This window comes from Lepidochelys olivacea (genome assembly GCF_965140295.1).
Source record: "Lepidochelys olivacea isolate rLepOli2 genome assembly, chromosome: 8".
Classification (NCBI taxonomy): Eukaryota; Metazoa; Chordata; order Testudines; family Cheloniidae; genus Lepidochelys; species Lepidochelys olivacea.
In genome coordinates this window covers 55,993,237-56,019,928 of record NC_140418.1, presented here as the reverse complement: position 1 = coordinate 56,019,928, position 26,692 = coordinate 55,993,237, and the positions used below count along the sequence as shown (strand labels likewise).

Sequence of the window (26,692 nt, the reverse complement as noted above, 5' to 3'; positions counted from 1 at the left end):
ATACACTGTATATGCTTTTAAAGTGTGCATAAATGTTTCAATTTCAATTCAAATTTCCAAACAGTCACTAAATTGGCATGTAAATAGTTCACAAAACTGATGGGGGGGGGGTGTTGGGGAAATCACTGGGTGGGGGTGGGGCTTTTCCTCCGATACCTCCCGTGTGGGAACATATAGTGTCTGAAGGAGCCTCAATCACCACGCAAGAGACGCTTCACCTGGTGCAAGCGGGTTTCCTCTTGTTCTGACGCAGGCAGCAAACGGCAGAGGGGCGACGACACAGCTGCTTGGGGCTGCGCTGTTCGGCTTCAAACGGGCTAAGACACCGCTACCTGGCAGCAGCGGTTTTCCCCTTGGCGGGCTCCGCCTCCGCGGCTCTCGATCGCCGTCTGTCGTGCAGCCCGCGGGCTGGGCCTGCCGAGGGGGACCCGCGAGCCCCGTGAGGGGGACAGTGGCGCTCAATGGTGACAGCCCCAAGGCGGGGGGAAGCTGCGGGGGAGCAGGAACCGTGAAGCCTGAAGGGGCAGCAATAAATAGAGGGAACCAGAGGGTGGGAGAAGCTGGGGAGAGAGACGGGCGGGAGGAGCCAGCTGCTGCGGGAACAGGGGTGAGTGACGACAGGGGGGAGCCTGCCCGGGGGCAGCCTGCCCGGGGGCGAGCAGAGCTCCCCCGCCCAGCCAGCCCGCCACCGCCCCGGGGAGCAGAGGAGGCGCAGGAGAAGGCGGTGCCTTTCGGAGGAAGTTTGCGCTCCGACTGAAGAGGAGGGAGAGAGAAAAACCGCCAGCCCGGGCTGAGCGGCTGTTGCGAGGAGACGCGGAGCTCCCCCACGCCAGCCGCCTCTCCTGCCGACCGGCCCCAGGAGCGCTCCGAGCCGCTCGCGCCCTCCCGCAGCTCGTGTCCGGCGCTGCAGCCCCTGCCCGCGCCATGGGCGGCTCTGCCTCCAGCCTGCTGGACGAGAGCAAATGCAGCTACATCCGAGGTACCGTACGGCGCTGCTGCCTGCCGGCCCGCAGGCGATCGGTACAAGCTAGGCAGAGGGACGCGGTGATTCGTGGGCGGTTCTGAAGTTGCGAAGTATTTAACGGCTGGCTGCCTCCCAGTCTGGATGCTCCCTGAGATCCAGTGACAGGAGACAGGCAGCGGCCACCACCACGTTTGCATCCGAATTTTAATTCCGGGAGGGTGAGAAGCTGGCTGCTTTGGGGGGGAAACGGTGCTGCTTAAAAGTCTAGCAGTGTTCAGTGTTTGCAGAAAGTGAAGGCAGCAGGCAGACAGGACACTCTCCACTGGAGAGATCTGAGAGGTAGGCAGGAGAAATTGATACTTCTGGGTAACTTATTGTCATGAGCACCGACTCTGCTGTATCTGCCTGCCAAAGGATTAGGCAAAGCCTGTTCTCAGGAGCCTCCGGGACCAGACCTGCAGAAAGCAGCACAGCTACAGTGGGAAGTTCACTGTATGACGGAGTGCCCCAGACGTTTCTGCCTGGCAATGAGACGGGGGACTGAATGGGTGGGTCTGGGTGCTGCTGCCCTTTTACAGAGGGACTCCCAGTAAACTAGAGTCGGAGCCTGAAGTTAGTGTAAAATTAGGCAAACTTGGCAAGGGGGGAGCGGAGGAGGGCAGGAAAAATATTGGTGAAAGCAAATATTTTTGTTTTTGGAAAGTAAATACAGCTGCTTGCATTGCCCTCTCCAGGTCGTAACCCAATAAAACCAGGCAGTTGAGACTGGATACTTTCAATGTATGATTGATAATTATGTGAACTATACCATCTTGCCATTGTTGAAAATGCCTTCCATGCTGTCTGGGGCCTATTAAAGTTGTGGGACTTCAGCAAAACATTTAAGCATGTGCTGAATTGGGGAACAGGGCAGATCACTTCAGAGAGGGCCAACATATCACCTGATTCAAAGCAAATGATTTTTCACATTCCAATATTAATGCTTTTGAGCTCTTAATGATTGGCCATGCTTTGTGTAAAATAAATAAATAAAATAAACACATGAAATCAGAGAGGGCCAAAATATCCTGAAACTGGAAAGAGTGTCCACCTGATGTCAAGATCTCAACTCTGTGGTCCTTCTATACTTTGCAAAATCGGGCTCTTAGGGCCAGCATACAAAGCTGATAGTGCCAAGTCCTTTGAAGCCAATAAAGTTTTGTCTGGGTTTTGGATTACAGAGATAATCTGGAAAGGACTTGAGTTACCCAGACTAGTAAGGGGTTCTGTCATCACCTGCCTTGTAATGTTAGGTGCCTTAATACTTTGCCTCTATGACTCAGAGCTCTGACACCAGTAGTCAGCGTACAAACATAAAGGGCTCAACTCTGCCTTCCACCAACCTAGTTATTTCTTGCAGGATGACTTCAACAACCCCTGTTCTGGTCTGGAGTTCCCCCAAATCTGTTTCCCTGAGTTTTTAATGACCAGATATTCATATTTTCCACTTCGGCTCATCACCCCTGAAGAAATGAAATCTCTCCCCACCTATCAGTTCACTTTGGCAAACACACTTCCCACAGTTTGAACAACAGAGGTCAGTTTGGGGTAAAATACCCAGAAAAGTTTGTTTAATAGAGAAATCATAGAATCAAAGGTGAAACGGTAAGGAAAAGCAAACACAGACAAGTTACCCAGAAAATAAACATAAAGATGCAATCTCAGGCTTTACACATGTATATTATCTAAATTCCCCTTTTGCCTTTCAGACTATGGTAATTCGTGTTTATACAGAGCAGGGGAAATTCCCTCCTTCCTTAGTTAGCCAGGACTGGGATTTTCTTTTCCCTTTCAATGTCTTTCCATTAACTTTAATGGTCCACCATTGTCTTCCTCTGTGTTGTTCCATAGTAGGTTGTCAGAATTAGTGCCAGGGAAGCAACTAGCCTGTGAGATATTCCACCCCCCCCCGGCCTGATTACTTTCCTATGCTGAAGTTATGTGGCAGTTGCACCCTAGTTACCATTAGTGTTCTACGCATAGGGCTAGTCTACACTAGAAGCACTACATGGGTGCTCTATGCTGACAGGAGAGAGCTCTTCCATGGGCATAATAAATCCACTCTGAGAGGCAGTAGCAAGCATAAATAGCCATAGCCATAATCTGTAAACATCTTTCCCAATGACCATCAAGTACAGAACATACAAGCTTTTATTAAAAGACCTTACTTGATGTATATTTGTACACAATAACGTTGTATACAACCAGTTGATTCAACTGCTTATTCTTGGGGTTCAGCCCCTCTTGTTCTCCCCTTGGGGTGTCTGGACCGTCACATCTGCTTGTGTTTATTGTTAAAGTGATAAAGAAAATGACAACTTAATTTTCCAGAATATATATATTTGCTTGTAAAGGGAAATAGATAAAAAATGTCAAACTTTTTGTTACTATCTGTCTAGATGTATATATGCCCCCATCACTGTAGTAACAGCTGATGTTTATGTGACCAATTTTATGTCTGAAAATCTGCTTTTGCTAAACAAAACATATATAAAAAGGTGTGTGTGGGGAGGAATCATATAGTTGGTACTGAGACAAAACTTCTGTTGAAGCCAGTAGGAGTCCTACTGGTTCAGGGCCAACTGAGTCAAAACCTTTTTGGTACAAAATGCAGTCTGACTGCTCAGTGCTGTTTGCTATTTTAGTTGGCGTTCACTGCATTATTTTGTTAGTGGTGTGATCTGTGCTGGAGTAAGAATGTAGAACTGCCACTCCTTTAGGAACCTCATGGAAAATGAATAATGAACTGTCTCTCTCATGAGTGTGCCCAAATTAGAACGTTTTAAAATGAATAAATCACTATCAGATGAAGAATAATGGGCCAAATTGTGGAGCCTACATGGGGAGATCTGTATGTTTCCTAATGTGCAAGGGGGGAGATGAGCTGCCTCTGCAGCTCTGTTAGTTTCCTCCAGACTGTGGAGGATAGACTCAGCACAGGACAGAACCATGATAAATATGTCAATGGGCTCCTCCTCTTTGGCTCCCCTCCTGCCATTCATACAGTGGGGAAGGACAAGAGGGCAAGATCAGTCCCAGTGTAATTTTCAACTTCAAGGCAGTATCTCAGCTTCTTGGTCATTGAGACCTGATGATGAGAGTTGTGAGTCTCTTAAAGGACCAATACCTAGTTACTGCAGATAAGGAGACTGTTTTATACTAGCCCTTTAGATGCATGAAAGCAAAAACTTTTGCAAGTTCCTGCTCTTGGCACTCTTGTCTGTGAGGGGAATGGAGAGAACCATTGTCAGACAGTTAAGAAGTAAATATTTGTTTAGAATGCATCGGGCCATAATCCATTTTCAGTCTGGAAAGGATCTTTGTGTAACTAAACAATTCCTGCTTCTAACTCCTGCTATGAATAATGGTTGATTTTTATTTTTTATTTGTTTTAATCTTGGGAAGAAAACGGCCTATAGTACTACTTTTAGTGGGAGAAGGGAGGAAGATGGAAGCGTGTCTTTAATTCCTGATATCTGTTTAGGACCCAGTCCAGCAAGTGCACACCATACAATACTCCAGTTGGCTTTGGTGGGGGTTTGCAAGATTCAGTCCTTGTTTATCAATGGCTATCTTTTGGTAGAGGTCATGTGGCAAGTTCTTCAAGAAACCAGGGAGGATGTGACAGTGCTTCTCTTTCGAAAAGGGAAGAGGATGAATCAGTGCTTATATTAGAAAGGCAAGCAATTAAAACAATCTTGCTTAATTTTAGAAAGCCAGTTGGATGTTTTTCACAATGAGGGTAATGGAGGGCTTTAGAAATAACAGCAAAATGAGAAGAGACAGCTGTTTTTCCCCTTTTTTTGTTGTTGTTTCTTTTTTGTCAGTAAAACTATACGCCAGCAGCATGTGAATCTCTAAATAACAATAAACCCAAACCCTTATTCATGTGACTTTAGTGGAACTATTCACATGAGTAGTCTTGCAGGATCAGACTTAACAGTACTACTTCATATATCTTATTTTATTTAGAAAATGCATTCAGCTACATATCCTAGATTGCATGGGAATAACTTAGAAAGGGGGAAACACTCGACCTTCTTAAAGCCCCAGTGGTGGGGTTCTGTGTAGATGGAGTGCACAATGTTTAATAGTTATGAATGTCATTTCCACATCCTCCCAAATCAGAGTCAGGGCGCTAGACTGCTATTCCAGCTTGCAGGCTGAATTAGTATCTGCAGCTCCTTACCTTCTATGCCAGCCCCATAAATTTCTGTGCAGAGATCAGTTTTGGTATTTTGAGGTAGTTCATAGGTACCCCAATATAGCAGCTCCACTCATCTGTCATCCTTACAACTCCTATGTGAGGCTTAAGCAATGCATGGGGCTTTGCCAGACCTCTGCACCAGTAGTGAATTTGTCCCATAATGGGCAAATGTGCATGATGCTCGACTGATAAGAGATGAAGTCTCAGCTCTGAGAAGTTTACAACCTCAAGACCAAATTCTGAGGTTCTTCCTCCATTTTTATTCCATCCCTTTTCAAGTCAGTGGCAGTTTGACGAGGTAAAGGCTTGTCTACATGGACAGTCAGGAAAATTAAGCCAAATGAACCGAAAGTGTAAATTTGAACTGGATTAGTAAAACTGCATTCTGACCTTCTGTGGACACTCTCATTCAGAATTAAAATGGCCTTAATGTGGTTTACTTAATTCACAGTCAATTAAGATAAACTGAATTAAGGCCACTTTAATTCTGAATAAGAGAGTCCACAGAGGGTTTTAATGCAGTTTAACTAATCCACTTTAAATTCACACCTTTAATTAATTTTTCAGTGTCCCCATTTAGAGGAGCCCCTAAGTAAAGACTTTGGGATTTGACTCTAAGGGCTTATCTACACTGCTCCGTGTTCAAACATGGTAATAAGATAACCCTGTCTCACATTTTTACTTGATATGTTGTGTGGTAAGGGTAAGGATGAATTAGATACGCAGTAACATCATGTGGTTACTTTGCTTACAAATAGACACATCTGGTAGATTCCACATTTCTGAGCTTTGTTTGTTTCTTGTGTATTTGAGGGGAGTACTAGAGTATACAGACTTCCAGGAAGAAGAATAGTTTAAGGGTAGTTTGGCTATGTCTACACTAGCACTTTTGTCAGTAAAACTTATGTTGCTCAGAGGTGTGAAAAAAACACATCACTGACTGACATAAGTTACACGGACAGAAGTGCCGGTATGACAGTGCTATGTCAGCAGGAGATACTTCAATCCATCGGTGATCTTCCTGATAACACCATCCTGGCCACTATGGATGTAGAAGCCCTCTACACCAACATTCCACACAAAGATGGACTACAAGCCGTCAAGAACACTATCCCCGATACTGTCACGGCTAACCTGGTAGCTGAACTTTGTGACTTTGTCCTTACCCATAACTACTTCACATTTGGGGACAATGTATACCTTCAGATCAGCGGCACTGCTATGGGTACCCGCATGGCCCCACAGTATGCCAACATTTTTATGGCTGATTTAGAACAACGCTTCCTCAGCTCTCGTCCCCTAAAGCCCCTACTCTACTTGTGCTATATTGATGACATCTTCGTCATCTGGACCCATGGAAAAGAAGCCCTTGAGGAATTCCACCATGATTTCAACAATTTCCATCGCACCACCAACCTCAGCCTGGTCCAGTCCACACAAGAGATCCACTTCCTGGACACTACAGTGCTAATAAACAATGGTCACATAAACACCACCCTATACCGGAAACCTACTGACCGCTATTCCTACCTGCATGCCTCCAGCTTTCACCCTGACCACACCACACGATCCATCGTCTACAGCCAAGCTCTGCGATACAACCGCATTTGCTCCAACCCCTCAGACAGAGACAAACACCTACAAGATCTCTGTCAAGCTTTCTTACAACTACAATACCCACCTGCAGAAGTAAAGAAACAGATTGATAGAGCCAGCAGAGTTCCCAGAAGTTACCTACTACAGGACAGGCCTAACAAAAAAAATAACAGAACGCCGCTAGCCGTCACCTTCAGCTCCCAACTAAAACCCCTCCAACGCATTATTAAGGATCTACAACCTATCCTAAAGGATGACCCAACACTCTCACAAATCTTGGGAGACAGGCCAGTCCTTGCCTACAGACAGCCCCGCAACCTGAAGCAAATACTTACCAACAACCACATACCACACAACAGAACCACTAACCCAGGAACTTATCCTTGCAACAAAGCCCGTTGCCAATTGTGCCCACATATCTATTCAGGGGACACCATCACAGGGCCTAATAACATCAGCCACACTATCAGAGGCTCGTTCACCTGCACATCCACCAATGTGATATATGCCATCATGTGCCAGCAATGCCCCTCTGCCATATACATTGGTCAAACTGGACAGTCTCTACGTAAAAGAATAAATGGACACAAATCAGATGTCAAGAATTATAACATTCATAAACCAGTCGGAGAACACTTCAATCTCTCTGGTCACGCAATCACAGACATGAAGGTCGCTATCTTAAAACAAAAAAACTTCAAATCCAGACTCCAGCGAGAAACTGCTGAATTGGAATTCATTTGCAAATTGGATACTATTAATTTAGGCTTAAATAGAGACTGGGAGTGGCTAAGTCATTATGCAAGGTAGCCTGTTTCCTCTTGTTTTTTCCTACCCCCCCCCCCGCCCCCCAGATGTTCTGGTTTAACTTGGATTTAAACTTGAAGAGTGGTCAGTTTGGATGAGCTATTACCAGCAGGAGAGTGAGTTTGTGTGTGTATGGGGGTGGGGGGATGTGAGAGAACCTGGATTTGTGCAGGAAATAGCCCAACTTGATTGTCATGCACATTGTGTAAAGAGTTGTCACTTTGGATGGGCTATCACCAGCAGGAGAGTGAATTTGTGTGGGGGGGTGGAGGGTGAGAAAACCTGGATTTGGGCTGGAAATGGCCCACCTGATGATCACTTTAGATAAGCTATTACCAGCAGGACAGTGGGGTGGGAGTAGGTATTGTTTCATATTCTCTGTGTATATATAAAGCCTGCTGCAGTTTCCACGATATGCATCTGAGGAAGTGAGCTGTAGCTCACGAAAGCTTATGCTCTAATAAATTGGTTAGTCTCTAAGGTGCCACAAGTACTCCTTTTCTTTTTGCGAATACAGACTAACACGGCTGTTACTCTGAAATCTGCTGACATTGCTACTGCCACTCATTGGAGGTGGTTTAATTATGTTGTCAGGAGAGCTCTCTCCCAACGGCATAGAGTGGCTACATGGGAGATCGTATAGCAGCACAGTTGCATCGGTACAGCTTTGCTGCTGTAAGATCTCTAGTGTAGACAGAGCCTTTGAGGAGAGATGGTGGAACCAGCTCAAGAAGGGGTTTTAGATACATTGGATAGCATGGAAGGAAATCAAGAGTTGAGAAGGAAATGATAATGCCAGGCTCCAGCCCAAGCTCAAATGTCTACACTGCAATTTTGTAGCCCTGAAGCTTGAGCTGCATGAGCCTGAGTCAGATGATATGTGCCAGCCATGGATGTTTTATTGCAGTGTAGTCATACCCTTAGAAAAAGAGTTAGGCCTTGTACTGTGACCTAAAGGTCTACAAATTCAGGCCTTGATGAACCAGTTGGGGAAGTGAATTCCAGAGAGAAGGGTCGAACCCTTTGAGACCACCCTTCTATCAGCCCCAGGATTATCAAATCTGGGGACTGTAAACTCAAGTACCCCAATTTACTCAACTATTGTGGCAGCTGGGGGGGTTAGCCATTAGATATCCAGGTCCCAAACCACTGAGGGATTTATACATCTAAGTCAACACCTAGAGCTGTACCTGAATACAAATGGGAAGCCAGTGTAGTTGTTGAAATGCTAATACAATATATTTCCTGTGGCTAGCAACTCTTAATCGGCAAGTGTCCACATTCTACTTGTAGTTAGCACATGGTCCTCATTAGCTATAGCATAAAGGCTACTCATAAAGCCATGAGGGCCTGGATCACCATGCTGAGGCCTGGGTCAGGGAGAGAAGGTCACAAATGTCTAACAAGATGCATATGGAAAAAAATTATGTGTAGGGCCTTTCATGTGAGGATCTCAGTATTTTGCTTCATGCAGTAATTACTTCACTCACTAGGATTTTGTGAGGGTTAAGTAACAGAAGTGTACAGGGTAGAGTTTTCAATGCTACTTCAGAGATCTGGATGTTCAATTTCCATTAGAAATTGATGAGAATAGGGTATTCTCACAGGGGAACTGTCCCTCTGAGAGGGTTGGGGCTCAGCTACACCTGCCCAACTGTAGTCCGACACCCCAGGGACAGGGAATGAGTCCAGGATTAATATGATGGGAGAATGTGAGTCAGAGCCAGGCCTGCAGGGAGATGAAAAGGTCAGCTTGAGTTCAGTGAGGAAGACCCCAAAGAGAGTGGACCTGGAAGGGAATGCTCTGTTAAAGAGCAGGAAGGTAGGCAGGAAAGGGTCAGTGAGAAAGCCAGGCTGAGCATATAGGAAGAAAGCCAGGGAAGAAAAGATAGGGCAGCTTGCAGTACATGGGTGGATATCCCAGTTGTCTAGGGACCCAGAGCTGGGAATCCACAGTAAAAGGTGAGTGTGGGTTCCCTTATGTTGCCATGTTCCGAGGGGGATCTATCTGGCTTTAAGATTAAACTCGATAAATTTATGGAGGAGATGGTATGATGGGAGGGTTTTGGTAATTAAATATTCATGGTAAATAGGCCCAATGGCCTGTGATGGGATATTATATGGGGTGGGATCTGAGTTACCCAGGAAAGAATTTTCTGTAGTATCTGGCTGGTGAATCTTGCCCATATGCTCAGGGTTTAGCTGATTGCCATTTTTGGGGTCGGGAAGGAATTTTCCTCCAGGGCAGATTGGAAGAGGCGCTGGAGGTTTTTTGCCTTCCTCTGTAGCATGGGGCATGGGTCACTTGCTGGAGGATTCTCTGCTCCTTGAAGTCTTTAAACCATGTTTTGAGGACTTCAATAGCTCAGACATAGGTGAGAGGTTTTTCGCAGGAGTGGTGCGTGAAATTCTGTGGCCTGCGTTGTGCAGGAGGTCAGACTAGATGATCATAATGGTCCCTTCTGATCTAAATATCTATGAATCTATTCCCATCAACAGTGGGGAAAAGAGACTGATTCCAGCCCAGGAGGACTGGAAGCTGAGCCCAAGAGATGGGCTAAGGACTGTTGAAGAAGAGGCAGACCCTAAAAGGAAGATGGGCTGTGCCTGGCAGTTGTCTAGTACAGAAGATTTATTTTATTTATTCTGTTATTTACATTTCCTTTTGGATTTGGATTAACTCTGGACTGTTGTGATTTAGCCAGATGATTTAGCCATCTAAACAACCTAACTGCTGGGAGCCCCAGAATCATCTGAGTGGCAGTGGATGACCTGAAACCAGAGTGGGTTAGTCCCTGATTCAGGCATCCAAATCCTCTAGGTGATTTTGAAAATCTCTCTCCTAAGGAATATTTTCCTCACTGAAAAGTAGTAATTTCTGGATTGAAAAGCAGCAGCTGTTTAATAGCACACAGCAACACTTGATAGCTGGTTGGGGCTGTGTATCATAGCCAATTATGACTGCAGGTGGAATGTATGTAGGCATGCGCAGTTACCCTATTTTGAATTTGGACAAGACATCAAGGTTAACACCAACGTTAATCTGATAAAAAGTGGCATAGGATCCTTAATGAACACAACCATCTAAAAGATGGCATCTCCAGCAACACAGTGCCTATTGACGTATTAGATCAGTACTGACTCAGAAGGAAGAGTGCAACACCGCTGAGCTGCCAACACCACTTCCTGTACACATGTACATTTAAGAGATTATATGAACTGTGAGTGGAATTAGGTATATATCTCTCTTCCCTTACCTGTTCACTTCGATATTTTTAAGGGCTTAGGGCTTTAATACCATAAGATTTTTTGTTGAACATACGTAGTTGCAACCTCCGTTTAAAGGCTTTGTCCATTTTGTTGTTTCTTAAACTCTGTATTTTTGGGCCTTTCTTTGTTAGTAGCTCACTGGGGTCCTGATTTCCCCTTACCATGTAGAACGATGGAGATCTACAGGTTTTCTTGAAATCCAGCTCCCCCATACCTCACACTGCTCTGCAGAGTTTAGGCACTACCATGGCTTGCAGTCTTGGGAATTGGTAGGGTTTTCTTGTTACTTCCACACAGGAAGGGGTTATTTAATTTACTATAGCTTTAAAAGAGTTGATTTTTTTAAATTCAATAAAGCTTTAAGTTCCCCAGGATGTCAGAATGACAAATATATAAGAAATGTAAATGCTAAGGGCTTGACCTAAAACCTGCTGAAGTTAGAGAGTCTTTCTATTGACTTCAATGGACCTTGGATCAGACCCTAAAAGAAGGAACTGCAGATTGTTGTCAACGAGCTGGAGGTAGTTTAGAAAAGAGTGACAATGATAAGTAGGGGGCTGCAGGGATTGATTTATGTGGAAAAATCATAACATTTTATAAATCTAACTTGACTAAGGATGAAGTAAATTTGTAGTGGTGGCGGGTGTGTGTAACATAATTTGTCTATTAGTGGGTGCAGCACCCAACAGGGAAAGGCATTATTTAGGGTGGTACTAGGGAGTATAACTAGAAGTAATGTGGTGAAATTAAGGAAAAACTTCTTGATAACAAGCTCTAATAGACCCTGCCATAGATTTCAAAGGAAAGTAATAGAAGCCTTATTGTTTGAGACATTTAATATTAACAAGGAAAAATACTTGTGTAATATCTAGGAAACAATTCTACATAGCTGGGGGGATAGCTGGAGGATGGACAAGATGACCTAGCAGATCTTACCAGTTTCCCAGTTTAGAGTTAATGGGCCAAATTCTGCTCCGTAATCCATATGCAGCTCTATAGGGCCAGATTTTTGAAAGGGTTTAAGAGCAGACTTCAAGTGCCCAGCACCAGTAATGGAGGCTAGGCTTTCAAAGTAGTTTAGCACCCGGAGCTGACTCTAAATGTGAACTGAGCTCTTTTTAAAATCTACCACCAATTTTTGGTACAAGCAAAGCTGGTAAAAAATGAGATGGTCATTTTATTAAACTTGTTGCAAAACACTTTTTGTATGTGTTTTTCAAAAAGGATTTTTTTTTTAAACAATGTAGTGCTAAGCCCTTCTGAAAATTCTGTCCATGGAATGAAGTGGGGTGCACAGTTGTAACTGAGTAGAATCTGGCATGAAGTAATGAACCATACAGAATACCTCATTTTTGATTCTTCACTACCAAATCTTCCCTATAATTCTAATTTTCTTTCAGCTGTGAAAACTATTAGTTATTTCTATTTGTAATGGGCTCCTAGTAATTGTTTTTGTCTATAAGGATTAGTATGTAACTAATAAAAGTGTAATTTACCACTGAGGATGCAATTAATCATTTAATGATTCATTAAACGCAATGAACTTCTGAGGGATATTGGACACCCTCAACTTCCAAATAGAACTGTTCCGTGTGTGTAGGTTTTAGAGACTAGATGGGGCCTATTTTCCTCTTTATTCACAAGGAAGAGAAAGGGAAATCAGTCAGTTATTTATTAAGTTATACTCCCAAATCTCCTAGGTATCGAGGAGAGAAGTTGGTCCTTGCAACTTGAAGAAAGACTGTTTTTGCAGGGTAAGCACAGGCAGCTATGGAATTCAGCTGTAACAAGTGAGGGAGCCAGTTTGAATTTAATCGTTAACAGGGACACAGGAGAATGGAAGAATAAATTGGAATAGATTGTGAAAAATTTGGCCTTTTTCGGGGGAGGGGAATACAGGGCAGCTCTCAGACTGTGCATTTGACTTTCTGTTAAACTGTAATACATACTTTCAGTTTCTAACTTGCTGTATGTCTGCAAGTAGAACAGAATTTTGCAAAAGAGGCAAATTCTGATGAGATTTTTTTCTCTTAATCTGTACAAACTATGCACTGGAGTGTTTAGGGAATTATTCATCTGGAATTTTTGCAAGTGAGCTGGGTTGTAACTGAGGATATAGTATAAAATGTGACATATATGTGGAGCTATGTATATTTATCTCCAATGTAGCACTTTTCATCTGTACCCCTCTCTCTGTCTTTCTTTTAGGAAGGTATTAGGAAAATGCACTTGAGTTTCCATTTCCCAATACACTGGGCCCCACAAAGATTTCAGTGTCTAGTGTCAAAGTGTAGGCTTTAAGAAAAGGAGTACTTGTGGCACTTTAGAGACTAACAAATTTATTTGAGTATAAGCTTTCGTGAGCTATGGCTCACTTCATCAGATGCATACCGTGGAAAATACAGTTAGGAGATTTTATATACACAGAGAACATGAAACAATGGGTGTTACCATACAGACTGTAACAAGAGTGATCAGGAAAGGTGAGCTATTACCAGCAGGAGAGCGGGGGTTGGGGGGAAGACACCTTTTGTAGTGATAATCAAGGTGGGCCATTTCCAGCAGTTGACAAGAACAGTAGGGGGGAAGTAAACAAGGGGAAGTAGTTTTATTTTGTGTAATGACACATCCACTCCCAGTCTTCATTCAAGCCTAAGTTAATTGTATCCAGTTTGCAAATTAATTCCAATTCAGCAGTCTCTCATTGGAGTCTGTTTTTGAAGTTTTTTTGTTGAAGAATTGCCACTTTGAGGTCTGTAATTGAGTGACCAAAGAGATTGAAGTGTTCTCCGACTGGCTTTTGAATGTTAATGTTTTCTCTTGGGAGAAAGTGCTCTGTTAAAAGATCATGTAAGAATCCTGCAGTGGGCTCTGAAGCAGGAAGGACTGGGAGAGACAAGGGGGAAAATACCATGGGACTTGTAGCTCAGGGTGGGCTGAGGAACTGTGTTTGTGATTTGTCTATGTGTAGAAAATATAATTATGCCTCGAAAGAGACTTCAGGTGTGGCAGTGGGCTCTTTGTGGGCTGGGGACAAGTCTGTGCCTTATGTGTGGCTTAAAGGGATATATCCTTACTTGCTGCATTTTCTGAAACTTCAGCTGTAGGCAGATATCCTGCAAACTAGTGGCCATCTTGCCATTTGTCTTTGTAAAATTTGCAGCATGGTAGCTCAGTGGAAGAATCTGTAATCCAGTTTCTAACTTTCTTTAATAGTATTTCTAACTGATATTTTACAAAGTACAGAAGGCTTACATAATACATGGAGGTTACACTATTTAAACATAGTAGGAGTATTATAAGAGAATGGGTGTACTGGTGTTTTGCAGGCTTCTGTGAAGACAGGGTTCCTGCCCACAAGAGCTTACAATCTGTATAAATAGCATAACAGTACACAATGCTGTAGCAACTCACCAAATGGGGTAGATGTAAACGATCCAAAGATTGAAGCATAATAGCATGATTATGCTAATGCTATATTACAGTATATAAACCATATGGACAAAGTTCTTCTCTTAGATACACTGATAGAACCCAACTGACTTCAAAGGATCTATACTGGAGGAGAATTCAACCCTGTACGGTAGCTGATGTTTTGGGTAACCTAGACACAAGATCAAATTGAGCTCACAGCTACACTGGTGCAACCCCTTTGGCTTCAAATGACATTATTAATAAGATGGCTGTCTTCAGTTCAGAACTGTCAGTTACAATTAAATTTAAGCCATGCTTCAGTATATTCATGGTGAGAAATGTTTCTGGCCACTTACATTTTCAGATTGTTCCTTGGAGCATAATGGGTGCAGTTTTCCTTAAACGCCACCTCACTTGAGTTAAAGGTAAGCTTGGGAGGAGGGTAATTAAATGATTCATACCTTTGCTGCTGCTGTTTGGCTAGAGACCACTTTATGTAAGGCTGAGTTAAGCATTGGTTACTATTGGGAAGACTTTCCTGGCTATAGAGCAAGATTGATTTTTTTTTTTTTAAATGAAAGTTTACATTCAGCTGAAAAGATGAACAATTGAGGGAAGGCCCTAAGGGTGGATTCTGTAATTTTCTTGTACCTGACTTTCCCAGTGTCTCTTCCAGGGTCATAAGAGGCTCTGGAATCTGTCTTGAGTGAGTGGAACTCAGCCACATCCATAACCTTAGCACCAGTTACCAGAGAAACAGTCTTTATCGCTGGGCAGAGGAAGAGAATGTATGTGTTATCAAAGAAATAAAAATTTTGAGGAGTTAGTCAACATTTCTGTGAAAACTTTATCCTGTTTTTTGACCACCACTATACATAAAAAAACCCAGGCCCTTGTTCTGCAAACAGCACATGCTTAACTTTACACAAGGATTCCCAAGATCTCAGTAGGATTGATTACATGGTTAAGTCGTAAAAGATTTTTAAGATCTCAGTCTCATTTTGTGACAAGGCCTCAGTTGTACCCTAGGCCTTAAGGATTGATCTTCAGCCATTGCCAACAACAAAAATCTTAAAACCTGCATAGTATTGGGCAATAGCAATGCTTTGAAGGGCATAATTCAGTTTATGTTTTTTGGTACTGGAAAAAGAATTACTTGAGGGACAGCTGGCACCTATGAGGGGATATAGGAAGTTAAGCAAGTCTGAATCCTTCTGGTATCTCTTGATTAGATAATTAAAAAAAAAAAAGGACAGAGAGAGAGAACATTATTTTTAAAAAGCACATTTGAAAATTGCTTTTATAAATGGCTAGCCTAGTAACTTACAATAAAAAAGCGCACACACATCAATAGAGAATAAGAGGCTTTCCACCAGTCTAGTTTCCTTTTAAAATGAAAGATACCAATATAATTTTTAAAAAAATCTCTATCTTTTTCCATACAGTTTCCAATAATCTGACAAAGATTAGTCTATTTTGATGCCTTGAATTGAAAAATCTGAGATTCCTGAGGGTTACACTGGGGATACAAAAGTCACATGGCCGCCTGCTATCGTTTGTGCACAACAAAGCACCAAGTGTGTTTTGTTCCTTAAGAAAATCCCAGTACAATGCCAAATAATTCAGGTGTTTTTCCCATAGCAGCTACTACCTTCTCAATAAACTACGGACCAGATTAAGTCATTAATGAACAGGCCTAAGTAGAGGGAAGGTGTAAAGCCACTGAGCTCCAGGCGGTGACTACTGGATCTTTTTGAAGCCTGTCTCTGCACCCACAATAGGCAATGGGGAGTTGTTGCTGACTTTAATCGGGGCAAGAGCAAGCCCTCTGACAGCACAGGAACTAGGCCAACCCTTTAGGCAGGTGCACTCTGTGGCTGGCCTGCTTTGCTGCCGAGAGCAAGGTCAAAGCCCTGACTCCTCCTCATCCCTTTGGAGAAGCAAATGTTCATGAAGGCACTAGCCCTGAAGTGCCTGTGTGTTTGGGGGTTTGCTGTTGTGGCTGACCGCTGTGTGAGGGCATATGAGAGGAAGGCTCTTTGCATCCTCCCCACTTTGCACATATGTGCAAGGGCAGGCCATGATCTGGCCCTATGAGTTTTTTCTTTTTAAGATTTGTACTGTAAGTGAAATTATTGCTTGACTGAAAGCCTTGCAAATGTAAGTGCTCTCTACAGCACAGGCAGTGACAGTGGTTTCCCTTCCTCTCCCCTCCCCACCGCCATTGTGGCCTCGGGTCAGACCTGGATAGATCAACTGTAAAAGACAGACAGTTCAGTCTGTGTTCATTCCATCTTTGGCCTCTCTGCTAAGAAAACTAAGACGAGTGTGACCAGTGCCAGCTGTGGTGGTAATGATGTTTACAGCTTGAACTCTTATCCATTTGAAATTGGGGCATAAACCTGACAGATGTCAGAGTAATAAATTTCAGGTACTCTGGCTTATATTCTAAATCAATTATACAGTGCTTCTAAGGCAAATTCAGATTTCTAACTTGACCCTCTTTCACTGCAACAAGAGCTCTTTTAGAAATGGAAATTCAAAACTGGGTTTGATACCTAATGTCAAGCTGTCTGGAATAGCTCATGAGCATGAGTACCAACCTCAGGACAGACTGTTAAGAAGCAGACACAAGTCCCAAACTAGATGTGAGTTCTATATTTAGATTTCACCAACTAGTATCAAGTGTGAACTTCTCAAGCACTAGAGTAGTCAACCCTAAAATAATTAACTGAAGATTTATTAAGTAAGAAATAAGAGTTATTTGGAAGGTGTGACAGGGTCAGGCCAGATGGCTATAGGAGAGAAATTTATTTTCTGTTTCCAAAAAAAAAAAAAAATTAATTTGCATAACACACACAAATCGCCAAAGAAGATAAAACAAAACTATGCAACAAAACAAAAGCAAACGCAATGTATAACTTATCTTCAGGGGAGAGAACTGTTCATGCTTGCCTGGGCCCAGAGCAGGGGGGCTTCCTTGACGCTCATGGTCTTCCACCCTCCTGAGTTACCTGGTGGCCTAGAGTGGGGGGGGCTTCCTCGACACTCATGGTCTTCCACCCCCTCGAGTTACCTAGTGCCACACCCAGTGTCACCAACTATTCCTCTCCTGAGAGTGCCCAACAGGATGGGCAAGACTGCGGAGTGGGCAGTTGTGGGGGGGGCGTGCACTCACGTGTGAAAGGGCCCCTCCTAGGTGGTGGTGATGATGGTATCCACAGCGGCAATGGCTGGGGCTGGGGTCTCTCGCTCTTCCCCTCAATCAAAGGGTCAGATGGAGGGAACCGGACGGGGTCACTGAGCAGAGAACCTCAGACAGCGCCCACCGCTCCTCGAAGGCGTCAAGGGAGTTGGTGGACGCCACCCACAGGAACTCTGCCCGGATATGTGAGTGTACTGAGGATTGGAAAACAGCCCTACAGTCGCAGGAAGCTTCATCGGCCAACCTCCTCTCTCTGGTTTTATAGATGGCTGTTTTAGCTAGGGCTAGGAGGAGGTTAACCAGGAGATCCTGTGACTTTGTGGGGCCATGGATGGGGAGTGTGTAAATGAAAAGGTGAGGGGAAAAATGCAGCCAAAAGCATAATAAAATATTCGTGAGGAGCCGGAAAAGGGGCTGCAGCCTGGCACACTCTAAATATACGTGTGCCAGGGTTTCCCTCACATTGCAAAAAGGGCAAGTATCTGGGATGGGGGTGAACCGCGTCAAAAACACGCCTGTGCTCACAGCTCTGTGAAGGAGCTGCCAACTGATGTCCCTGGCAGGCCTCGGGACCCAGGTGGAATACAAGCTGTCCTACCAGGGCTGCTCACCCTCCAAAGGTGGCAGGAGGTCCCGCCACTTTGTATCGGGGAAGGACACCAGGGTGAGGGCATGAAGGGTGTGAAGCGTGAGTGTGTATAGATGTTTCCTTGGCGCGGTCTGGAAACTGACCGGCTGCAGTTCATGCAGCTGGCTCACAGTGAAAGGGTGAGGGGTTTGTTGGGATCTATGGGGTAGGGACCCAACTGAAAGGTCCAGTGGGCCTGGGGTAGAGGGTGGGCGGGGTGTGCCCTCGCGCAGGGCTCGGTTGAGATAAGCCTGAGCAGTGGGCGTCAAAGCAACCTTCACCTCCTGAAGTATGCGCTGGGGGGGTACGAGGTCTGGAGAGCCCCATGCGCCTAGCGAGCGTCAGGGGATCCAGCCAGTCTCCCCAGTCGTAGTCCAGGAGGTCTCCAACTCTTGTGACTTCCGCCAGGACCAAACTCTGGCACACCGAGCGGGACTCCGCCACCTGCACACGGAGCTGGTGGTTGTGTAACGGGCCCAGCGAGGAGATCCACTCCCATGGTGGCCGTCCCGGACCTGGTCATTGAAAACAGTTTCCAGGTCCGGAGGAGTTCCTGGTAGAAGACCGGCAGCCCGGAGAGGTCTCGCGGAAAACCTCTCGGACAGAGATAAAAGAGCTGCCGGTCATATCGGAGCCCTCGGAAGTGGCGTAGGAAGGCGTGCGCCAGTATACTCCATGTCGAACTACTTGTACTATAGAGGAGCCTCTGCAGGGCCTCGAGGCAGAAGACACGGACCTGAGTGTTCAGACACTTCAGGCTCTGCCCTCCTTCCTTCATCGGTAGATGAAGAACCCCAACAGGGGCCCAGTGCATTCCTGACCAAAAGAACTCCAGAATGGATGTCTGGAGGTTGGTCAGGAAACCCGGGGTCGAGACCAGGGTGTTGAGCCGGTACGAGAGCATGGACAGGACTAGTTGGTTAAGCACCAGCGCTCTCCCTCAGAGGAAGAGACATCGGAGTAGCCTCGTCCATTTCCGGAGCTGCTCTATCACCCCGCCTTCTAAATTTTGCCAGTTCTCCGGCAGAGAAGGGTGCGTGGCAGAAAGGTAAATGCCTAGGTAGAGCAGCGGACCCGCGCTCCACTGGATAGTCTGAAGCGCGGGTGGGAGGGAGCTCACCTGTCGCCAGTCCCCCACCACCAAGCTAGAGCTCTTGACCCAGTTGACTCGGGTGGAGGAGGCTGCCAAATAGATGGCCTGGCAAGCCTGCACCCGCGCCAAGTTGCCTGGGTCCTGGACCACGAGGAGCACATCATCAGCGTACTCTGACAGGACCAGCCGCAGCTCTGGCTCCCACAGCACCAACCCTGTCAACCTCCTTCGGAGGAGACAGAGGAAGGGCTCAGTCGCCGGAGCGTACTGCTGGCCCGAGAGGGGGCACCCCTGCCGTACACCTCGCCCGAAGCTGACCGGTTCGGTCAGGGTCCAGTTGAGCCTAACCAGACACTGCGTGGAAGCGTACAGCACCCAAAGAAAACTCTCCAACTGAGGTCCGAATCCAAACACCTGCAGAGTGCCCAGGAGGTACCCATGGTCCACTCTATCGAACGCCTTCTCCTGATCAAGAGACAGGAGGGCGAACGACAGACCGTCTCTACGCCTGAGTTCCAAAAGGTCTCAGACTAGAAATAGGTTGTCAAAAATGCTGCAGCCCAGGACAGTGTAGGTCTGGTCTGGGTGGGTCATATCCGCCATCACAGACCCGAGCCGCAGCGAGATTGCTTTAGCTACAATTTTGTAGTCCGTGGTAAGGAGCGAGACAGGATGCCAATTTTGTAAGTCGTGGAGGTCCCCCTTCTTCGGCAACAAGGTGAGCACCGCTCGCCTGCACGAAAGAGGGAGGACCCCGCCCTGCAAAGACTTGGCCCAGACAGTGGCTAGGTCTGGGCCAAGGATGTCCCAGAATGTGCGGTAGAACTCCACGGTCAGCCTGTCCATGCCTGGAGATTTACTGAGGGGCATGTGACGGAGGGCTTCCGAGAACTCGGCCAGGGTGAGAGGCAGCTCTAGTCGGTCTCAGTCGCCCACGCTGGCCGTGGGGAGTTCCTCCCAGAGCATCCTGCAAGCGCCAGGATCGGTCGGAAGTATAGAACTTGTATAGAAGTCACGGGCCCTCCCACATATCTCCACTGGATCTGTGAGGGGGGTGCCGTCTTCTGCTAGAAGGCAGGTGACGTGTTTCTTGGCCCCCCTCGTTTTTTCCAGGGCATAGAAGAAACGGGAGCCGCGATCCATCTCCCGAAGGAGGCGGATGCGGGATCAAACAAAGGCACCTTGGATGCGATGGTCCTTGAGGGCCCGGAGCTCCTCCCGCTTCTCCCGGCACGCTCCACAGAGGAACGGGTCCTCGGGGCTGGCGGCCAGACGCCTCTCCATCTCTAAGACCTCCCGTTCCAACAGCTCTATCATTGCATTTCTCCGTCGGCTGGTGCCCCGGGTGTAGTCACAGCAAAAGAGTTTGGCGCGCACCTTCCCTAGATCCCACCATCGCCGCGCCGATGGAAAGGCACGCCGCTGCTCTCACCAGGCCAGCCAGAACTCCTGGAAGGACGTCACAAAACCCTCATCCTCCAAGAGGCTGTTGTTAAAGTGCCAATAGGCCGGCCCCGGCCTCTCTGCACGGAGGGGGGCTGTTATGGTAGCTAGATGGTGGTCGGAGAAAGGGCCTGGCCAAATGTTGAAGGAGTGGACTCGTGAAAGATGGAAACGGGATAAATAAATACGGTCCAACCGAGAGTGGTGTGACCAATGGGCCTCCACCCGGACAAAAGTGAACGTGGAAGTGTCATCTGGGTGGTGGTCATACCAGACGTCCACTAGGGAGTGATGTTCGACTAGTCCTCGGAGAATGTTCGCAGTGGCCGGGCTCAACTCGGCCCCTGAGCAGTCCTGCTCCTCAAGGGTGGTGTTAAAGTCCCCTCCCAAGACTAGGCACTCGTGAGAATCTAGGGTGCCGAGGAAGTCGGACACCCGCTGATAGAATTGCGGCCACTTTGGGCTCGTTGTTGGGGCATAGATGTTAACAAGGTTGACCACGAGCCCCTCCATACGGACTCGGAGATGCAGCAGGTGTTCCGGTATGGCCTCAGTGACCCCTAGCACCTCAGGCCGTAGGTTGGGGGAGAACAGGGTCGCCACTCCAGCTTGTCGAATCGTGAAGTGGCTAAAGTAGACCCTGTCATCCCACTCCAGCTGCCAGCTGTCCTCGGCGGTCGGATCCGTATGGGTCTCCTGTAGGAAAACCACAGAGTACCCCCCTTCCCGAAGGTAAGAGAGCATCTGGGACCTGCGGAGAGCCATCCTACAGCCCCTGGTGTTCAAAGTTGCAATAATGAGGGGCGTCGTGCGGAGGGCTGGGGGGGTGGGGGTTCCATGTTGGCAGGGGTGTTCGCGGCCCCCGGCGGGTCGCGCAACAATCCGTGACCCATCCCGTAAGTGAGTAAATCATCACGGAAGCTGTGGGCCCGCCCGTAGGCCGAGGCACCATACCTTCCTTTCCCTCTACCCTCCTTTATAAGGGCCCTTGTGGCCTGGAGGATTTGATCAAAGTCCCCCATAGCTGGAGAGCCAGCTGTACCCTGTTGCGGGAGCCACGGATGTCTTCTAAAAACTCCCGCAACGCTTTTCGTAGCTCATGGGGGGGTGGGGTTGCGATTTCCGGGTTATTCTCTGGTGGGGCTCTTGGTGCAGCCTCGTGGTCCGCTGAGGCGGGCAGGCAGGGTGCGGACCACCGACGGGGCGTCTGACAGACTAAAGTTATTAGGTCCGTCTCAAGCTGTGGGGTAGAAGGGGATGGCGGAGGGAAAATTGCAGCTCCTAATGGGTCGCGGCAGGAAAACGCAAAGGCTGCTCCTTGGGGGGGAATCCGCAAAAAACGGGAAAGAAATAACCCCAGGGGCGGCAATAGCATTGCAGGAGGAGGTGGATTGGGCAGGGACAGGGGTGGGGGCGGAGGCAGAGGCGAGGCTTTGGGCTTCGGGAGGCAAGCAGCTGAAAGGTGGCGCCTCCTGAGCCGATTCGAGGGTTAGGGGGGAGAGGGGGCTCCCAGTGATGCTAGGCGCAGGCTCTGTGGTGGATTTGGCAGCCACGGCCTCAGGTGGCGGACCACCTTCTGCGGGGTGCTCGCCCGGAAAGGCGGTTAGGGGGAGGGAGCATGGGGAAAGGGCGACTGGGGTGAGGTTGCCCAGATCGAGGCCAGCCGGCAGTAGGTCATCCTCTCCCTGGGTGACCAGAGTCAAACCTAGGGCCTCGATTTCCTCATACATGGAGGAGAGGTCGCCTTCCGCCACCCCGGGGGTCTCCCCTCTGGTGCCCGCTTCAACGGTTGCTTCGGGGTTCGGGTGATATTCGGGCAGAAGGGGCTTCCTCAGGGGTCTCAGAGGGGAGGGTCTCCCATGGAGGGGAGATCATACCTTCCAATGCTATTTTGTCTTCCCCTCCTGACACCGGCGGATGGATCTCACTTGTGGGCATAGCGGAAGGCTCAGTATCAGTGCCTCCCTTCCTGGTCTTCCAGGGGGCCTCCATATCGGATGGGTGCAGCGGAGCTCGAGCCTTCTGCTTGCCTCGCTTCCCCTGGACTAGGGTCCAGCCCTCCATAGCATCGTCTGGGGGCTGGTTAGCAGGGGTCGTGTCGGGGGGCAGAGGCGATGGTTCAGGGGTTCGGGGGGGTAACAGTGAGGCAGCATGGGGGGGGTTCTCCTTGGGGCAGGCCCTCTCCTATGCCCGGTAATATCTTTGCTGCACGCTCCTCCATAGGCTCTGCTGGATTGTTAACAGCAAGGGCGGGGCTCCCTCGCTCATCTGGGCGTTGTAGTGGAGGTGTTTCTTTGGCCCGGGCGGGAGCAGCGGTGGATTGAGCAGGAGGAGAGGTGGTTTCAGGTGCCGGGCGGCCAGGGGCGTCGGCAACAACAGAGCCGATGTCCTGCCGGGTCTCGGGTACCCCTCCCCACCAGGCCAAGGGGCAGTGTTTTCGGACATGCTCCGCTGATTGGCAGAGGTAGCACTGGGCCTCTCCCGTGGAGTAAAAGACACGATAGCAGGCTCCCTGGTCAGGGACTAGGAAGGACCCCTCGAGTGCCTCTCCGTCACACGCCATCGGCGGCAAATGCAGCTGCACTTGCCGGCGGAACGAGAGGACGTGACGGAGGGTGGGGTCCTTGCAGCCCAACGGGAGAGGGCTGATGACAGAGACAGGTTTCCCTAGGGTGGAGGGAGCGGGTAACAGGGCGGCATTGGGTAGAAAAGGAGGGACGGAGGTCAGGACTAGGTGGATGCCCAGGTCCTCTAGCGGCTCCAAGGGGACGAACACCCCCCCCACCGCCAGGCCCTTCTCCACCGCCTCCTGGGCGGCAGCCTCCAATGCTAAGAAAAAAACAACCTTCCCGTACATTTTGGAGGCTGCCACAATAGCTGTGGGTCCTACCACCCTCGCCAACGCCTGCACGTATGTCTCCACGTGAGACTGAGGTTGTTAGAGGGGCCTCACCCCTTTTATTCCCCGCCATTGTGAGCAGGGAGAGACGGGGAGACACCAGAAGGGGGAGGGGGAAGCAGATTAACCACTTCTCCCTGTTGGGCTGCAGGCGGGGAGGGGGGAGAACAGGAGTTGGGGTCAGGTAGTAGGAGCAAACTGTAGGGTGGACAGTCCTGGGCGGGGGGGAACGGACGGACGTGGACCCACGTGCATTTGTCCAAAGAGTCTGGTTTGGTCGGCTGTCGTTTCCGGTCCGGACGGTGGAATCAGAGCAAGTAGCTGAATCCAGAGGCAGATGGCAAGTTGCCAGCAGGGACGGACGGCGGGGGGGCTGTGACGGTTGTAGTAGTGTTGGGGGGGGCACCGATGGATCGGGGGGCAGCTCCGTGCCACACCCCCGTCCCCCTACAAACGCAGTTAAGACACAGTCAAACTCCCCCCACACGAGAGTACAGTTCAAAAGTTACTCAGTCTTATGGCCCCCTCCACGATGATTTGTAGCTTCCCTGGGTGATTTCTCTGTTGGCTGTCTTCTCTCCCAGGCTTTGTGGAGCATCCCAAAAATGCCAAGCAGATAAGATGAAAAAAAAAACCTGTTGGTTAATTACGGGTCCACAAACGAACAGCAAACGGCGGGGTTTGGGGGCTTCCACTCCCCTCCTCCGGGGAGCGGGTCGGCAATCCCCCCCCCGGGGGTTTCAGCTAGAGCAATAACAGCGTCCAAGGGCAGGCGTGGGGGGGCTGGCAGCTAGCTGGCAGCCGACCAGCACTCAAACGACAGCAGAAGAACAGCAAAAAAAAACAAAACGAAGAAAAAGCGTCTGGCCCGGTGCGGGGGGCTGAAGCAGGGTCAAAAAGTAAGAAAAGCCCAGGCCAGGAGACTTTAGGAGAGAATAGAAAGCAGATAGCTTAGCAGCAAGCGAAGGAGGTCCCTTTTCCCTAGGTAAGGGAGCAGGGAAGCTTCCAGAACAATCAGGAACCTTCTGAAGACAATTAAGACAGGCTGATTAGAACACCTGCAGCCAATCAAGAAGCTGCTAGAATCAATTAAGGCAGGCTAATCAGGGCACCTGGGTTTTAAAAAGGAGCTCACTTCAATTTGTGGTGTGTGTGCAAGGAGTTGGGAGCAAGAGGCACTAGGAGTTGAGAGTGAGAACGCGGACTGTTGAAGGACTGAGGTGTACAAGCATTATCAGACACCAGGAGGAAGGTCCTATGGTGAGGATAAAGAAGGTGTTGGGAGGAGGCCATGGGGAAGTAGCCCAGGGAGTCGTAGCTGTCGCACAGCTGTTCCAGGAGGCATTCTAGACAGCTGCATTCCACAGGGCCCTGGGCTGGAACCCGGAGTAGAGGGCGGGTCAGGGTTCCCCCCAAATCCTCCCAACTCCTGGTCAGACACAGGAGGAGTCGACCTGGTCTGTGAATTCAGAAAAACAGCCAAGCTGAGGGCCGCCATGAAGCTCCAAGGCGAGCAAATCTTCCAATAAGTGCAAGACCTACCAAGGTAGAGCAGGAACTTTGTCACAACTGCTGTCAGAAGTGGGATCTGGTGTCCACAGCGCGGCGGAAGGAGGAGGGTGTTTGGAAGGGAAAGAAAAAAAAAAGGGAAGAGCGTCTATTTTTATTTTTTTTTCACCACAATGGAGGAGGTAGTGCGGGCACTGATAAGCCACGGCTGCCCAGCAGGAGGCTACTCGTTTCCAGGCAGCCGCCCAATAGGAGGCAGTGCGGCTGCAGCAAGAGACTAATCGCCTGCTGATGGACCAGGCTGCTCAAGACCGGGCTATGTTGCAGGGACTGGTAAACCAGATAAAGGCTCTTACAGAGCTGAACTGCAGCCATGATGGGACGCAGATCATGCAGGCCAGCAATTGGCTGCAGAAAATGACGCAGGAGGATGATGTAGAGGCATACCTCCTGGCCTTTGAGAGGACAACCCTGCGGGAGACTTGGCCCCAAGTACAGTGGTCTGGCATCCTCACTCCATTCCTGTGTGGGGAGGCCCAGGAGGCCTACTATGATTTGCCTGAAGAGGCTGCGGCAGACTACCCCCAGCTGAAAGCAGAGATCCTGGCCGGATCTGGGGTAACGACCGCAGTGCAGGCCCAGCGATATCATAAGTGGAGGTACCAGGAAAACTCAACCTCGCGGTCCCAATTATATGACCTCATCCATCTCGCACGAAAGTGGTTACGAACTGAGTCCTGGAGTCCGGAGGAGATACTAGAGGTTCTGTCATCGACCGGTACATGAGAGGACTACCGCCAGACCTTCGCGCTTGGGTAAGCCAGAACGAACCTTCCACCTACGACGAGGTTGTCCCGCCGCTTGAAAGGCGAAGGACTGCGAGGGAGCTGACCCAACCAGTTAAAGAAGAAGTACCCCGGGTTACACTAGCAGCACCCAGCCCTAGAGTTCGGGTGACTGGGCCACCAGGAGAGCCCAGGTGGAAAAAGAGAGGGGTTGAAGGCCCACCAGAAGCCACAAAGAGTCGGAGCGCTGAGGGGGAAGAGGATCGTGATGTTAGACTACCCAAACCAGGAGACCGGGGAATGCCTAGGGCTCCATACAGATGTTACTCCTGCAGGGAGTGGGGACACATAGCTGCACAGTGTCCCAATGCCGAGGAGCCTATGCAGTGTAACCTGGGGAACTGGGCAGACCCATGCTCCCTAATCCACTGTGTGGGGGTCTCACTGACCCCACATATGTACACCAGACCAGTGAAACTAAATGGGGTAGAGATCACAGCACTGGTTGATTCAGGGAGTGCTATCACTCTTGTCTCGGGGAAGCTCGTGAAGTGTAGTCAGCTGCTGTGGGCTAAGCGTATGGGGATAACATGCGTCCATGGGACAGTTGGTTACTACCCCACCATCCCAGTAAAAATCGAGATTCAGGGGAACACTACTGAGGTAGCAGCAGGGGTAGTTCCTAAACTCCCATACCCAGTGCTCATAGGGAGGGACTTCCCAGGCTTTGGAGACTTACTCCTGGTAGGGGAATTGGAGAAAGAGAGAAACCCTGAAAGTAGCGAGGCATCCACAATAGACTGTCAACCCCCAACCTTCTCTGAAATATCCCC

At 48.4% G+C, this 26,692-nt stretch overlaps 1 protein-coding gene across 1 annotated transcript in view; it reads left to right on the top strand.

The window, feature by feature from the left end:
• Positions 1-219: 219 nt before the first annotated feature.
• NIBAN1 (niban apoptosis regulator 1) overlaps positions 220-26,692 on the top strand; it is a 127,337-nt gene continuing 100,864 nt past the window's right edge. Inside the window, exon 1 of the mRNA XM_084636426.1 lies at positions 220-979. Within this exon, the coding sequence (XP_084492552.1) occupies positions 925-979 (55 nt within the window). The 5' untranslated portion in view covers positions 220-924. The remainder of the gene's footprint in view (positions 980-26,692) is intronic.